The sequence below is a fragment of the Typopeltis vanoorti genome, chromosome 4 (assembly GCF_054136105.1).
Source record: "Typopeltis vanoorti isolate ZY-2024b chromosome 4, IOZ_Tvanoo_1.0, whole genome shotgun sequence".
NCBI lineage: Eukaryota > Metazoa > Arthropoda > Arachnida > Uropygi > Thelyphonidae > Typopeltis > Typopeltis vanoorti.
The window spans coordinates 98,601,525-98,619,156 of record NC_143552.1 but is presented as its reverse complement, the minus strand read 5'-3'; the positions used below and the strand labels follow the sequence as shown (position 1 = coordinate 98,619,156).

Sequence of the window (17,632 nt, the reverse complement as noted above, 5' to 3'; positions counted from 1 at the left end):
ACTGTGCCCAGATTTGGTCACCTCGGTTCCTTCTTGATGGGGGAGTAGGTGGAGAGGATCCAGAGGCGAGTGACTAAGATGATAACAGGTCTACGGAATGAACCATATTAGAACCGGTTGAAGATTTGTGGGTTGCAGAAACTAGTTGATAGGCAGAAAAGGGGAGATATGATTGAGACATTCAAATTGCTAAAAGGATTCTATAGGATTAATTCAGAGGATATTTTTGAGATCAGGACTGGTGGTGGGAGAACCAGGGGACACCTATGGAAGCTGGGCAAGAGTGTGATTAGCAGGGGTGTTAGAGTTGGGTTCTTTTCTTTTACAGTGGTAAATGAGTGGAATAAACTGCCAGAGTCTGTTGTGGACAGTGAGCGAGTTCAAGGCAAAGTATGATAGATACTGTGAGAATGTCGAATAGTTGTGTGGACATGATGTTTAGGGCCTCCCTCGATGAGTCTAAGGACTCCCTGGAGTAGCCCGAAATAATAATAATAATAATATTAATAATAATAATAATAATAATAATAATAATAATAATAATAATAATAATAATAATAATAATAATAATAATCTTTATAGCTCGGTTCTTCCATATTTTGTCCATTGCTATTAAAATAGTTGTTGCTCTGGCTATTCTAATTTTTATTTCTTTTTGGGGGTCCAAGTTATGCGTCATGTGGTGTCCATAATATATGAAGTGTTCCACATTTTCCAGGTGAAATCTGGCTATCGTAACTCTCTTAAGTAACTCCTCTTGTCTGAATATCATTGTTTTAGTTTTTTCAAGGCTGACATTTACTCCATATCTTTTTCCTTCTGTGTATAATGTTTGCAATGTCTGTTCCAGGCCTTGCAACATCTTTTACAAACATGACGATGTCATCTGTAAAGCAGAGGTAGTTTATTCTCATGCTATTTATTTAAATGCCTCCACCTTCTTCTTTAATCTTATTTAGTTTTCTTCCCAGATGTGTGATGAAGATGACTGGTGATATTTGGTGCCCTTGTCCTGTGCCTTGACTAGTGGCAAACCAATCTCCAGTCTCACCTGCTATTCTGATTTTTGCTTGTGCTTGGCTGTTTATATCATTCAGCAGCGGATCAGTTTATTATCCACACCATAGGATTCCAAGACAGCCCATGTTACATTTTGGGCAATATTATCAAATGCTTTTTGGAAGACCACGAAACAGCAATATATATTTTTGTTCTATCTTCGAGCTTTCTCTGCTATTAGTCTTAGCGTGAGTATATGTTGCATTGTACTTCGATCTTTTCGAAATCCGTCTTGCTCATCAGGAAGGTCTGCTTCCATATCACCATTCATGCGTTCTGTTAATATTTTCATGCACTTTGCCAAAATGACTCTTTAATGCAATAGTCCTGCAATTGGTGCATTTTAAAGCACTGCCTTTCTTATGAAGAACAACCAAGACCGTTTTTTTCCATTCATCGGGGACATACCCTGATCTCCATATTTCATTACATAGCTTATATATTTCTTTTGCAACTGATTCTCTCCATTTTTAGCATCTCGCCTCTATGTTGTGATTTCCAGGACTCTTGTTGTTCTTGAGATATTTTATAGCGTTTTTCACCTACTCTTCCAAGATGTCATTTTCAAAATCTCTGCAGGTGGAGAGATTACTTTTAGTTCTTTGATTCGTTCTGTTGCAATATTATTTAGTTGATTTTTATATAATTCGCTGCAATATCTTGTCCATCTACGTATGATTTCTGTCTTGTCCAGCATTACTTTACCATTTTCATGTTTAACTGCTACTGATCTCGTTGGCCACTTCCTATTGACATTTCTTATAAGTTTCTAGACCTCTCTAGTTTTGTGTTCTCCATAATGCTGTTCAATGTCTTTGCACTGGTCCTCTAACCGTTTTTTCTTTGTCAAATAATGCCGCTTTCCGTACTTCATTGCATTTTTGACGGTATAGCTCATCTGCTGCCTCTGAATTATCTTTTATAAGTTTCAGTTCTCTTGTACCAATTTTAGGGTTTCTTGAGTTATACATTTCTTGTTGATCTTTTCTCTTTCATGAGTTACTTCCTCTAATGCTTTTTTTAACGCTGTAGTCAGTCGCTCTGCTCTTGTATTTACATTTTGTTTTTCACTTGGGATCTTAAGCTTAGTTTCCAATATGTTCTGATATGTATGCTGTTCTTAGCCTGTCTTCATTTAATTTTAAGATGTCTATAGCTTTTTGGAACTTTCCTTTGTACTTCTGTTTCAGTTTTAGCCTTATATTCCCATTCACTAAGCTGTGGTCCGAATCAATATCAGCTCCTTGGAATGATCTGCACTGTTGAACTGAAGTTCTCCATTTCTAGTCTTTTAATCTCAGTTCGATCATATTCCTGTATTTGCCATCGAATGAGCGCCACTTCCATTTATGACAATCTTTTTGTTGGGATTTGGTATTGAAAATCATGAGGTTCTTATCCGTGGCAAATTCCAGAAGCATCTCTCCACATTCATTTCTTTCTCCATATCCAAATTTTCCCATAACCTTTTCCCATCCTGTGTTATTTTTTGCCAGTCTTTACATTCCAGTCTCCTCCAATGATGAGTATATCCTGCTTCGGCACCTCATCAATTACTAGTTGTAGATCCCTGTAAAATCTCTCAAAGTTTTCATCTTCCCTCTCTGCAGTGGGTGCATATATTTGAATGGCTCTGACATTAAATGGTTGGGCACTGAATCTTGCAACCATTATTCTTTCACTAACTGGTTTTTATCCTATCATTGCCTGACAGGACATGTTACTTATAAGGAAACCTACCTGTTTCATGATTACTTTCATTTCCTGACCAGAGGACTCTTCCATCATTTGATTCTCCTGAGAATGTCCATCTTCTGGGGAATATTATAGAGTTACTGGAGTTGTCCACTAACCCACCACGTCCTGTTAGTATTGCCGCTTCTTGTCCGGGACTACTTATTGGCTGTTCGTAGTTAGGCACCATCTCTGGTGGCCATTCCCCGATCCGCAACCTGTGAATTCGTCCGGTGGCATCTAGCTTTGACTCTGGGGGAAAGACCCCATACCGGAAGCCCTGCATTATTGCGCTAATTTTCAGATTCGTGAAGTGATAATAATAATAATTGAATAGTGGATGGGAACCGGAAAGAACTTCTGATTTTGAAAAATAAAGAAAATTACATCCAAATAACTTGCCTTACAACGAAATGTGAGTCATCCACTGGACTTATTGCATCTTCCATTAGTCATTGTTTATTACGACGACAACTTCTGCCTGTTGAACAAATCGTATATTGCATAAATTACAGACGAATAAAAGACAATTTGGTAATTTTCAAAATGATTTTGAACAATTCGAAAAGACGATAAGCCAACTTACACAGGTGGATTGATTACCAGAAAGTATTTGTCTCTTTGTCACATAGTTGAATTATAAATGTTTAGAAATTTTTGGAGTGAGTAGAAGCATCAAAAAATTCCTAACAAGTCTCATGCCCACTTGGAAAACTCAGTTAATAATCAATAGAGATAAAAATGGGTAGAGTGGATATCAAGAGAGGCATTTAACAAGGTGACTCACTCATCTCTGTTGTTCATTGTAGCACTGTTTCCTCTAACATTAAATCTAAAGCAAACTTGCTTTGGCTATCAAACATCAAAGAAAACATCAAAAATATCACCTTTATTAAATGGAAGATCTCAAGCTATACAGAATAATTATTCAGAGAAATCGAGACACTGCTCGATACAGTCTGAATCTTCAGTGAAGAACTGGAATGAAATTTTGACTTGGGGAAATGTGTAATACTCGCGATAGTTTCAAGGAAAATAACAGGCAACAAAGGCATTACATTGGAAAACTGAAGGAAAATTAAAAACTTGCCACGGCACGAATTCTATAAATACCTATCAGTTCTTGGGACGTATGAAATTTTGAAATTAAAAGTAAAAAAAAAATTGTCCAAATATCTGGAAAGAATTCGAGAAGTTCTAAAATCCAAACTGAATGGAAGAAACACTCTAAGCTGTAATATCAATCAATACATGGCCAATCCTGTAATCAGATACGCAGCAAGTAAGATTGAACTGGACGCAAACCAATTTTGATGAACTTGATTGTAAAACATGAAAATCAATAATTGTGAATCATGCCATTCACCCACTTTCCCTTTTAAATTTAAGCAAGCAGAAGAAGAAAAGCGAGCTTTGATTAATTACAATAAGTTAAGAACAGAAAATATACTAATGAAAAATCAGGTAATGCCTTTTTCTGTTCGTATATGGAGTAGGTGAGGCCGTTTTAGCCCTATCTAACTTTTGGAGTCTGAGTGGGCAGTTCAATATCTACTGGTAGGTAATCAGCGGTAGCTGGCCCAAGGCTATTGCTAATTAGTCGGTATGCATGAAGAAGGCGGCTAGTGAGTGCCGACATCTTGTGGTCCCTAACCCCTAACCCAATATCTTTAATTTCTGAAAATAGCGTGGGTTCGACGTCCGATTTTCTTGGGTTTACGGGACGAAAAACCCGAGTTTCCGGGAGAAAAAACCCGTTTGCCCGTGCCAAAGATCGACTAACTCCGAAACCATTCAAATAAGGCTTAGAAAAATGTTCCTTCGGTTGGCCACTAGACTTGAACTTATGTCTTCCATCGTGCGGTCCAGCGTCGTAGGGTGCAAACGCCACTTCTACTGATCTACACAGCTCTCTCTCAATTATGCTAATTGAAGCTTACAATGACAAATCAATGTAGTAGATTAAAAAAATGAAAAGACAACAGAACAAGGAAGAAGAAATGTCGATAAGATCAGGAACTTCGAAAAGTAAAGCACTCCAGTACATTATTTGAAAGATATTGAAGCAGGGGTTGGGAATCGTTTAACTTGGCGAATGGCTTTAGCAGGGCAACATCAAGAATGAGAAAGAAGTCTGATACTTGTTTTTTGAGAACAAGTACACTGCAAACAAATACATTAAAGTCGAAGTTTGAAAAGATCTCTAACTATAGGAAATGCCGACTGTGCAGAGATAATGAAAAGACAGTGGACCATCTAATTAGTTCTTGCTTCATACAGACTATAAAGAAAGGTATGGCTCTGTAATAAAATCTGTACACTGCAGCTTCTGCATGAAATATGGTTTGCAATATCTCTTTGGAACAGGCAGTTGAATAAGTTATTGAAAATGAAAATGCATTCAGACAAATAGGCCATGAGTAAACACAGAATTTACAGACAATAATTACTAGTGGTGGTGTCTGGAAGTAGATAGCATTGGTGTAGATGATGATGATGATGATGAGAGTATTAGCGATTTAGTTGGTAGACTAAATGGTGGAGAGGTGTAGAGTAGATTGCCCTCCTTCGATATGTCTTTGCACTCCTTCGAGGTGTCCCGTATTATTAAGGGACATAATAATAATAATAATAATAATAATAATAATAATAATAATAATAATAATAATAATAATAATAATAATAATATAGTATGAGACTTTAAAATACAGAAGGATAGACATATTGAACATAATATGCCAAACATCATTATAATATGCGGTTTATTGATGCGGCAATACCAGGGTTTAGTAGAATAGAAGAAAAAGTTTATGAAAAACTGACGAAATATAGGGACCTAGAGATTGAAAAACTGAAATGACCCAGAAGTTGATGAGACTAAAATATTCTGCCTGGTACCTTTTTTGAAATAAAAAGGTCTAGAGAATTTGTTTACCCTCTTTATAAATAAATAAAAAATTGTTTATCGCACTTTAAATTAACAGACAGTTAGGTGGAAATCCTTTAGACCTAGCCAACGTTTAGAATCACATGTTAGCCGGCCTTCAGCGTTTGCTGTCACCAATAACTGAGCTTAGCATTATCGATTATTACCGATTATTGCAGTTAACCAATCCATTCATTTGGCAAGAGCATGGTAGACAATTGTCACATCACATGATCCTGAATCCTGACGTGTATATTGTATCTGAAATAAGATATATTATACTTTCAATTTTCTGCGCTTCAAATTTAAAATGTTGAGTTTTTCGGATAGAAAAAATCCTACTTTGCCGGTTTTAAAGATTGATAACTTGGGAACAGACTATAAAATCGACAAAGTATAATTTTTTTTCTTTCCTAAAAACTCGACGTTTTAAACCTGAAGCTCAGAAAAATTGAAAGTATAACATATCCTATTTATAAACAAAGGGAGCTACATCTGATATTTATTGATCTGGAGAAAGCATACGATAGAGTGCCAAGGCAAGAAGTCTGGAGGTGTCTGAGGGAGAAGAAGGTGCCGGAGAATATGTCAGGTTGGTGCAGGAAATGTACAGAAATGTGAAGACAAGTGTTCGGACCTGTTTGGGACAGACAGAAAGTTTTCAAGTAACAGTTGGCTTGCATCAAGGGTCAGCATTAAGTCCGTTTCTGTTTAATATTGTGATGGAGGTGGTAACAGAGGAGGTGAGAGAAGATGCACCTTGGACAATGTTGTATGCAGATGACATCTTGCTGTGTGTAGATTCAAGAGAAGAAGCGGAAACTAAACTGGAAAGATGGAGAAAAGTACTGGAAGAGAGAGGTATGAGACTGAGCAGAAGTAAGACAGAGTATATGTGTTGCGCAGTGGGCGGTGGCCAGGAGACAGACCTGGAGCTGGAAGGAAATGTCATCAGGAAGGTGAGAGACTTTAGATACTTAGGTTCAACAGTGGAAGAAGATGGAGGAGGCGAGAAGGAAGTGGGATGCAGGATACAAGCAGGTTGGAGGAACTGGAGGGAGATGGCTGGAGTGTTATGCGATAAGAGGGTGCCGATCACTCTGAAAGGCAAAATTTATAGGACAGTAGTGAGGCCAGCTATGACATATCCTATAGAAACTGTGGCCCTGAGAAAAAATAACATTAGCAGGATGGAAGTGGCAGAGATGAGAATGCTTAGGTGGATGTGCAGTGTGACCAGAAAGGATCATCTGAGAAATGACTATGTCAGGGGAACAATGAAAGTTACGAACTTAGGAGCGAAAATACAGGAGGCAAGGTTGAGATGGTTTGGTCATGTGATGAGGAGGGAGGACGAATATGTGGGAAGGTCATGCAGATGGATGTGCAAGGAACGCGGAAGCGTGGGTGGCCAAAGAAGAGATGGAGGGAGCTGGTAGAAGAGGACTTGAAGATGAAGAACTTGGATGTGGTGACAGCCCAAGACAGGAAGGTGTGGAGGAGACTCATAACAAACAGTGACCCCACTTAAGTGGGAGAAGCTGCAGAAGAAGAAGATAACATATCCTATTTCAGATAGAATATAAGCGTTAAGATTTAGGATAATGCAACAATTTTCTACCATGCTCTTGCCAAATGAGCAGATTGATTAACTGTAATAAAAATATCAGCTAACGCCTTTTAATTCCCGTATAGGGAGTAGACGAGGCCATTTATCCCTATCTAACTTTTGAAGATTGAGTGGGCACTTCAATCTCCACTGGTATCCAATCAGAGATAGATATCCCAAGGCTATCACTAATTAAGCACCACAGTGAAGAGAGAAGGCTCAACATGTGCCGCTATCTCTCTTCAGATGGCGACACATGTTGAGTCGCCATCTGAAGCGACACATGTTGGTCCCTAAAATGTGTCGGGACGCTTACACATGTTAGCGATGTGTAAGCATCCCGACACTTACACATCGGGTCCCTAACGCTTACACAATATGTTTAATGTCTGAAATAATGTTGGTTCTACGGTCGATTTTCTTGAGTTTATGGGACGAAAAACCTGAGTTTTCGTGAGAAAAACCCACTTTCCGGTGCCAGAAATCAATTAACTCAACTGTAATAATCGATAATAATGGATAATGCTAAACTCTCTTATTGGTGACAGCAAACGCTGAAGGCTGGCTGACCAGCGATTTCCAAAAGTTCGCTAGGTCTAAAGGATTTGGGAATTTAAAGTGCAATCCTATAAAAATCGTCTTCTGTCTGTATAGCATTATAGTTTCAAGAAATGAAACCGTAATGGCAAGGCTACACAGGCACTTATTCATAAAGAAGTTGATAATATTAAATAAATGGTGAGAGAGAGAGAGAGAGAGAGAGAGAGAGAGAGAGAGAGAGAGAGAGTTATATCTTCTTTCCCCCTGTCCTTACCTATTAAGCACTTTAGTTTGTGAGTGCTGTGTTTATTATTATCATTATCATTATTAATGCCGGCCTGGTTGGCCGAGTGGTCAGCATATCCGCTCTTCAGCCAAAAGGCTGCGGGTTCGAATCCCGCCATGGGTATGGATGTTTGTGATTGTCTGGAAAATACTAGTGGTGATGATGTACGGTAGATGGCGTTGGTGTAGATGATGATGGTAGTTGCAGTTCGTTGTAGTTGGTAGATTGAGTGGTAGAGACAGAGAGTTGTAGACTACGTATCCTCCCTCGATGAGTCTTTGGACTCCCTGGGGGTGTTACGTAATAATAATAATAATAATTATGAGTCACAGATCTCGGAAACTTCAAATAAGTTGTCATTCTACACAATCACTGAATCAGTTTGAATGGTCAAAATATTTCTTCTTTGTATGTTACATGCACTTTATTAAGCACTTAGAAATAATAATCAGAGATATTTGTTGGAAGACGTGCTCAAGACAAAAGATAAAAGCTAACTTCCTGACAGTTTTTATAATAATAAATAACTCTTTATCCATTGCTGAGTCAAGTCAAACTCCTCTTTCTCTCTGTAAGAACATATCCTGGACTACTTCCTAACTTTAGCCAAAATAAAAATTAAGGAATAAAACGAATAATAATCATGTAAGATGTGAAACTTAAAATAAGAACACTTCTTAGAGATAAATGGTTGAAAACCATTGCCTGATCAGTGTATTCTTTTTTTTCTTTTTATCGCGCTGTTCTAATTTTAAATATATTTTTTTAATAACAGTAGAACAAAATCCGTCTGAAACGAGAGAGGGCGGATGAGAAAAGGGAAGTGATGCGCATTTCGTTTTGGTTTTGACAAAATGATCAGGAGATTTAAAGAATGTGATTAACCTATGAACTCTTGAAAATGATGAAAATATTTGTTAGACATTTTGGTTCATTGAACGTTCAGCGAGCAACTGATAACGGGAGGTTTTCCTTCAAGGTGAAAACGGTCGTCGAACAAGCTTTTAGTCGTGGACGCTTGTTTCTGCGTACTGTATTTCATCGGAAGAAGCTTGATTATGGCTATGGAAATGCAGAAGCCTGTTTACGAAATAATTGTCGGTCGTTTAAGTTTGCGAGTTCTTCATCTTATAAAGTACGTCACGTAGGCTTTTTGATAAATGCTATTCATAAAAGTAGTAAACTGCGATCCCTTATCGAACGAATTGCTTCAAAATGGGTATCGAATTCTTTAGCAGCTACCTTGAGAAGAAGTGCAGCTCAACAGTCGTCGCATCGTGGATTTCATGTAACGCCTCTGTTTGGTTTCATTGGCTTTACGCTTGTTAAAGGCCCATCTTTACTTAGCGAAAATGATGAATTGGAAAGTGTTTGCTGGGAAATAAGGGTAAGACTATCTATAAAAGGAGAAAAAAGTTAATCATATTATCCACTCTTATATTTTGTTAAGATTAGTTTTTGAAGAAAGCCGTAATTTTTTTTCCCCGTTTTAATATTAAGTGTCTTTGAATAGGAATGAAATATTCATTTTTCACTAATGATGTTACCAAGGAATTTTGGATATCTCTGGACAATAGTGTTGAGGTCTTGCTGCAAAATAACCGTAATAAAAAATACCTCCATAATGCATTTGGAAGAACTATTGGGTGGTGTGCCTCTTGATTAGAAAATACCTCAGTTCAGTTCTCTCATGACAAGATGAATCTCTGAGCTTTACAATGGAAGTGGAGATATCTGATCTCATGGTAAGGTTTTCTCCTCCTGTAAACTCTGGTTTCATTCCTGCATGCAGGTAAGTAGCCAAGAGAATACACTTGATTAACAGACAAAATGCCATTAGTGGGTGGTAATCATTGTGTGTAGATGGAGAATTAAGTCGTGCAGATAGCCGGTTTTGTGATGTGAAGTGCCCACCTGCAATAAGCCCTTGGAGGTGTTTGCATTATAAATCATTTAAGTAGAGACAATGATTACGAAATTGAGTGCAGAGCAAGTCTCTGGACGTTGTAGACTTGTATTCCAAAAAATCAGTCTGTAAACTCAATGCCTAGGTCATATTACTGCTGGGAGTAAATGCTGTCTTTTGGGAGTAAATAGACAAATCGAAGTTTCTGCTAAGAAATGATTGTTCATAAAATGACAAAATTTTATAGTGGTGGGGATAAAAGAGAAACTTTACTCTTATTCTAGATATTTTAAGACAAAAAGAAATAAGCCTTTAAAATGCAGCCACTTCTCAATAGAAATTAAATAGCAAATAACACAACACTACTCATTGAAACTATAATAATGCACAATTTCCATAAATTATATCTAATGTGTTGGAATGGTATGTTTGTCATAGGTAAGCAAGCAGAAAAAGTTGACAAAATTTTTCATATTTTGTATTTTCATAACTTCTGTAACTAATTAAATCTAGCTAAATGAAACTTGTATAACCACGCTAAATCACTAATGACATTCTCAACCAACCTGACCTATTGCAATCTAACTAAGCCACATGTAACCCAGTGTAATTATTATATGGCACCTCCAGTATAGTCCAAGAACTCATCACACACAGGAAGGCTCTACATAATCTACCTTCTAGTACACAACAAAATCCATATACTTACTGTCATCTACTGCTCACTAATAGTAATTTTATTTCTTAATTGCTTATATTCTCTGGCCAATTTGCCTGTATGCAGGAGGAAAAACAGTTTTTAGGAGTGATACCCTGCTACTGGGATATAAAAGTGTTTAACTTAACTCCAGTTTAAAAAAAAAGAGGCCATATAAAGACACCTCTCTTTATAAAATTCATGTGTAGAGGTTTAAGTGCTGTGAGGACATCATGTTGGAGGCTTAATGGATTTTTTACAACACTCAAAAAGGATTAAAACAGAATTTAATACTTCCTATATTTCGCCCTAGTCATTAGGACATCTACTGGGATTACAAAAACAACTAATTATATGATATTTGTGTTCATGTTACATCAAAACAACTAATGTAACATGAACACAAATATCATGCAATACTAAGCCCAACCAAGTGGGTGACACTAAAGTCCTATCTAGGTGGAGCGGCCTCTAAGGGTGGTTGTAGGTGGCCTGGAATGTAAGGTGAGACCTCTGGTGATGAGTGTTTCCCAAATCTTCGGAAGCTTAATGCAACCGTATTTATTAAGATTTGGTTGATTTCTGAGAGCTGCTGCTCCTAAGAATAGTCTCTCTTTCTTGAATTTGCTGTGGTGGAGCATGGTGGTTTTCTTCCATGATACCCTGTGGGTGGTGTCCAAGACATGGTCAGCCAAGCCTGAATGACCATAGCTGTGTTTACAGATGTAAGACTTGTGTTCCTCCAGGCAGATGGATGCTGATCTGCCTGTCTGTCCAAAGTACGCCAGCTTACAGGAACAGGGTACTTTGTAAACTCCAGGCAGAGAGAGAGGAGGGAGCTGATCTTTCGTAGAACGGATAAGGGTAGCAAGTTTGCAGTGGAGTTTATATGCTGTGTGTAGGTTGTACTTTTTTAGAATCTTGGCTATTTTTTCGGATATGCCATGGATGTAGGGTATGGTGATGACATTTTTAAAATCTTGTTGACGGGGAATGGGGGAGGAACTGATTATTTTTTTGATCATATTATTAAAACTCTTACTATAGTATTTGATAGTATTTTTTGATAGTATTATTAAAACTCTTACCAAGTGCCCAATCTTTGGGCGCTTGGTAAGAGTTTTAATAATACCATATTCTTTAGAGGGGGTGGTGGTGGGAGAGTTTGTGAATGTATCTGCCTGTGTGTGTGTGTGGGATTATCTTAGATCTCTTTTCCTTTGCCATTAACTCTGGGTATTTCTCTTGGAAGAACAAAAGTTACAAGCAGATAGAGGGAACCGCCATGGGTTCCCACCTCTCACCCCCCCTCTTGCCAATTTCTATATGGAAGATTTCGAAAAACAAGCCATAGACTCAGCCCCACCCAAACCTTCTATCTGGCTAAGATATGTAGATGATGTGTTCTCTATTTGGCCTCATGGCCCAGACACGTTAGACTTCTTCCTCAGTTATCTCAATAGCCTACATCCAAAAATTCAGTTTACTATGGAAAAGAACAATTGTTTACCCTTCCTAGACACCTTAGTTACACGCCTGCCTAATGATGCACTTACCTTCACTGTATACAGAAAACCCACACACACACAGGCAGATACATTCACAAACTCTCCTACCACCACCCCTCTCAACAATATGGCATTATTAAAACTCTTACCAAGAGCCCACAATCTTTGTTCTAGTGGAACCGCCCTCACTACTGAGCTTAACCACATACACAGGACTTTCCTCTCCAATGGCTACAGCGATCACAGTATCAAAAAAATAATCGGTTCCTTCCCCATTCCCCATCTTTCTTGTCAACAAGATTTTAAAAATGCCATCACCATACCCTACATCTGCGGCATATCCAAAAAAATAGCCAAGATTCTAAAAAAAGTACAACCTACACACAGCATATAAGCCCCACCACAAACTTGCTATCCTTATCCGTTCTACGAACGATCAGCTCCCTCCTCTCTCTCTGCCTGGAGTTTACAAAGTACCCTGTTCCTGTAAGCTGGCGTACTTTGGACAGACAGGCAGATCAGCATCCATCTGCCTGGAGGAACACAAGTCTTACATCTGTAAACACAGCTATGGTCATTCAGGCTTGGCTGACCATGTCTTTGACACCACCCACAGGGTATCATGGAAGAAAACCACCATGCTCCACCACAGCAAATTCAAGAAAGAGAGACTATTCTTGGAAGCAGCAGCAGCAGCAGCTCTCAGAAATCAACCAAATCTTAATAAATACGGTTGCATTAAGCTTCCAAAGATTTGGGAAACACTCATCACCAGAGGTCCCACCTTACATTCCAGGCCACCTACAACTGCCATTAGAGGGCGCTCCACCTAGATAGGACTTTATTGTCACCCACATGGTTAGGCTTAGTATTGTATGATATTTGTGTTCATGTTACATTAGTTGTTTTTGTAATCCCTGTAGATGTCCTAGTGACTAGGACGAAATATAGGAAGTATTAAATTCTGTTTTAATCCTTTTTGAGTGTTGTAAAAAATCCATTAAGCCTCCAACATGATCTCTTTATCAAAGATTCAAACTTAGGTCTTTTCCATTCAAAGAGCATTATCAGATTGTTATTCCAATTATACAATGGTGGCAGTTGAGCAAAATTAAATTAACCAAGTCCATTTGAAACTAACTTAACCTACCTCAACAAATTTCAACTGACCTGTAAGATTCTCTGAATGGTGCAACAAGTGGTATAAAAGGAAGAGCAACATCCCAGGGAGGATAGGTACCGAGCAAAGAATCCTGTGACATGTTACAGGACTCTTTGCTTTTGCCATTACTGTTCAACGGTACTCTTGTGATTGACAAGATAACATTCAGTTTTTTGTTGATGCAAAGATGAAGAGAGTAATGAGGAATTATACTGATGTCATGTCTTTTCAGGAGCATGTAAATAAACTTGTAGCTTGAACAGATAAGCAAGGTTGTTATTATAATATTAATAAGTATAAGTGGAGAGGTGAATACTTTATAGATAGAACTGTGCTCCAGGCAGAATGTCAGATTGGGGATGGGTTGATGGTGTAGAAAATTGAAATTTAGAACGTAGTTACAAGCGATGCAAAGACTGCATAGTGCATTTCTGCTATGATGAGGATGACACTGAGCAGAAATACACAGGTGTTGCACATCCAAGATTTTGATCAGATCAAACACATAAAAGACCATTGTGTACAGATTTGATCACTTGCTTTCCAGGTTTATCACTCTGCAAAACAGAAAAACTGCCAGGGAAAAAAAAGAAAAAAAAGCACATGGAATAAACAAACAATATATGAGCTTCATAGCTGTAATTGTTTCATTATAAACTAAATAATAATAATATAGCAATAAAATCTGATGACAAGTGACTGTGTCAGTATTAGGCTGGAATATTGGTTATAATTGAGAGAGTAAGAAAATGTAAATTGCAGAAGTTATTGGATAGGTACTGAGCTGATAATGTAACATATTTAAGTTGGATTTTACATAATTAATACAGAAGGGATTATACATAATATAGGACAAGAAGGAACTATTCCTAGAAATTGTACAAGGGGCATGGTGAAACCTCTTTGTTAAATCTGTCCACCACCTGAAAATAGCCCATCAAAACCAACTTATCATTACAGAAATTAGTAGGCGTGCTTAATGATCAAAGCTGTATAACTGGAGGAGACCTCCAATTTAGCCTCTTAAGGAATGCAGAGAACTGACACCAGGACTTCTGACCTAATGTTGATTTCTCACCTTAGGTGGTGCACCCCATTAGGTATCTACCTGGATACGGAACAAACGAGGATGGGCTGCAAATTGGAATTTAGCTGATCAAATTGTATTCTTATTGGCTTCAGCCATAGTGGAGACTGACAGTTAAATGCCTGGTTAAACAAGGTTTTTGTTAGGGAATCAGGGCAAACAGCAAAAAATCAACTGCTGCCACAAATCCCAAAACACATCTCAACATCAACAGAATTGAAGATTAGTACTATCAACCATAAGAAACCTGCATGTAAAAGAAATGGGACATGCAGAAGAATTGGATAAGTATCATATCAACATAAGAGGTGTGACTGAAACACACTGGAATCTTTTTAACCAGCAAATATGAATTGATATATTCAGGCAATAACAATCAGGGGAAAAAGAGTAGCTGTAACATTCAACACTAAAATACAAGAGTAAGCTTCTTGAATGGCAGGCATTATCAAGTAGTGGTGTGGTCTGATATCAGAATGGGATACTGGACAATGAGAGTTATTTGTGGTTAGGTCCCATAGAAGGTTCTACTAAGGAAGAAGTTGAGGAATTTTTTGAGGCATTAGAGAAAGCAGCCAACAGAATGAAAAAGGAAAAGTTAGTCCTTGTTGGAAATCTAAACAGCAGAATAGGAAATTATTATTATTTATATGGTCACTCCACGGAGTCAAAAGATTCATTGTGGGACACCCACTCTATCCATTAACACAATATCATACATCTCCTTAAACCCGTTCATTGTTGGGGCACTCACAACCACTTCTGGCAATCCATTCGACTCATTCAACACTCTTCAAGTAAAGAACTTAGTTCACACACACCCTTACTAACCACACTCTTAGACAACTTCCAAGTGCAACCCCTTGTTTTTCCCCCTACTCCCCACGTATTGAGAACTTCCTTTTGGGTCAGTCTTATAGAATCCCTTTAGTAATTTATAAGTTTCTGTCATATCGTTGCTCCTCTGCATGTCAGCTAAACTCTGCAACCCACCTACCCTCAGCCTATTCTCATAGGAAACATTCCCCACACCTATCACCAGCTTGGTCATTCATCTCTAAATCATCACCACCTCCTGATCCCCAAGAAACAGATGACCAAATCAGTGTACAGTAGTAGTAAACATGTATGTGAATCATAAACTTATTAAGAGGGATAATAACCTTCCTATTTTTACCTGTCAATCTGTTCTTTAGCATCCAAGTAATTTTCTGAGCTTTTTTGCCAACTCTTGCAACATGTCCTCTGAATTTTAAATTTTTATCTACCATAACCCCTAGATCCCTAGCCTCATGAATTTCCTGGAAACTAGTATCATCAATATGATACGAAGTGTGTAATCTTTTCATCCAAAAGTGCATTAGCTAACATTTCACAACATATAATTGACAATGCCAGTTTATTTAAATCTTCCTGTAAAATATTTACATCATCATCAAATCTTCTGCTATATCATTAATGTATAAATTAAAGAGCAGTGGTCCTACAACGGAGCCATGGGGACACTCCACTAGTCACCCTCATTCAAATGAAATGTGCACAAATTCACATAGAAACATGCAAAGAAGATGCAAGAAATAGGAAGTTTCATTAACTATGTTATTGTTGATAGTGTTCTTTTCCCATTGGTTCAGGACACAAGTTGTACATAGGATTTGAAATTGGAAGTGATCATTGAGTATTGAGCGAAATGAAATTGAATTTCATATGGAAAAGAAGAGTGTGTGAGAAATTTTTAAATGAATCAAAGTTGAGCAGCTTTCAGATGTAAATTGTAGACTAAAATACACAAACATTCAAGAAAAAATGAAACAGTTTGAGAACAGGAACCAAACCTTGGAGATTCAGTGGCAAGACCTGAAGAAAACAGATTGATTCAGCCAGATAGACATGTGGGGAGGTTGTCTGCATGGATAGAAAAATCAAAACTCCATGGTGGACACAGGAAGTTAGAGGCAGTGAAGGAAAAGAAGAAATCATATCAAAAGTTCCTGGAAATAGTCGGCTCGTGTTCTTAGAGAATACTTTAACAAATGTAAGAAAGCAAGGCAGTATGTAAAACTAGCTAAACAAACGTCATGGGAAGACTGATAAGAACATAGAAACATGGAAGGTGGTAAAGTATTCTGGAAGCTATTGAAAAGTTTGGAAATTGAGGAAAGAACAGTGTAAAAGGAATCATCATAATCAAATTCTTGCAACGTACCCTCAAGGAGTGTACAGGATATGATAGTACCATGAAAAATTTACATCATTACTAACTTCCTATCTACAATTTTCCTCCAAATTAGTCTGTTACCTGTCAAGACTAACATTATCAGATCTTATATTTCTGTTTCCAAGGTACTTTTTACCATATCAATTCATCTGTATCTTGGTCTTCCTCTGGGTCGTTTTCCTGCCAACCTGGCAGAGAACACTTGTTTTGCTAATCTTTCCTCGCCCATTCTGTTCAAGTGACCATACCACTTGAGATTATCTCTGATAACCCATTCCTGTATGCTGACAATGTCAAGTTCTTTCCTAATATCCTCATTTTTAATATGTTATTACCATTGATGCCATCTGTTCACATTTCTAATCTTTCTCAGGACACTCATATTTGTGGTCTCTAGTATTTGGTCAAGTGTTTTACTTCTGACCCAGCTCTCAGATCCACAAGTTAAAATTGGCTTGAATACTGTCTTGTATACAGCTAATTTAGTATTTTGGCTAATTTCTCTCTTATTCCATATGAATTTATTCAATTGACTTCCTACCATACCAGCTTTGTTGATTCTGTTGTCTATTTCCATATTTAATTTACCATCTTCACTAAAAATCGTGCCTAAGTAGCTGAAATGTTTTACTTGTTCCACAGGTTCTCTGTTCACAATGCAGTTGACATTTTCAACGATTCTGCCTATTTTCATTGTCTGTCTTTTTAATGCTAACCTTCATACCATATCTATTACAACAGTTATTCACTTTAGTCAGGGAATCTTGAAGACTTGTAGTGGATTTATTTAGAAGTATAATATTTGCATAATCATCATCAAATTCCTGCCATGTACCCTCAAGGGGTGTACAGGTGCATAAAGCAAAGAGCTGATATCTCCAGTTTCGCTATCAGGTTTAA

At 37.7% G+C, this 17,632-nt stretch overlaps 1 protein-coding gene across 1 annotated transcript in view; it reads left to right on the top strand.

Moving 5' to 3' along the window:
* The first annotated feature begins 8,957 nt into the window (after positions 1-8,957).
* Pink1 (PTEN-induced putative kinase 1) overlaps positions 8,958-17,632 on the top strand; it is a 136,225-nt gene continuing 127,550 nt past the window's right edge. Inside the window, exon 1 of the mRNA XM_090391945.1 lies at positions 8,958-9,541. Within this exon, the coding sequence (XP_090248071.1) occupies positions 9,056-9,541 (486 nt within the window). The 5' untranslated portion in view covers positions 8,958-9,055. The remainder of the gene's footprint in view (positions 9,542-17,632) is intronic.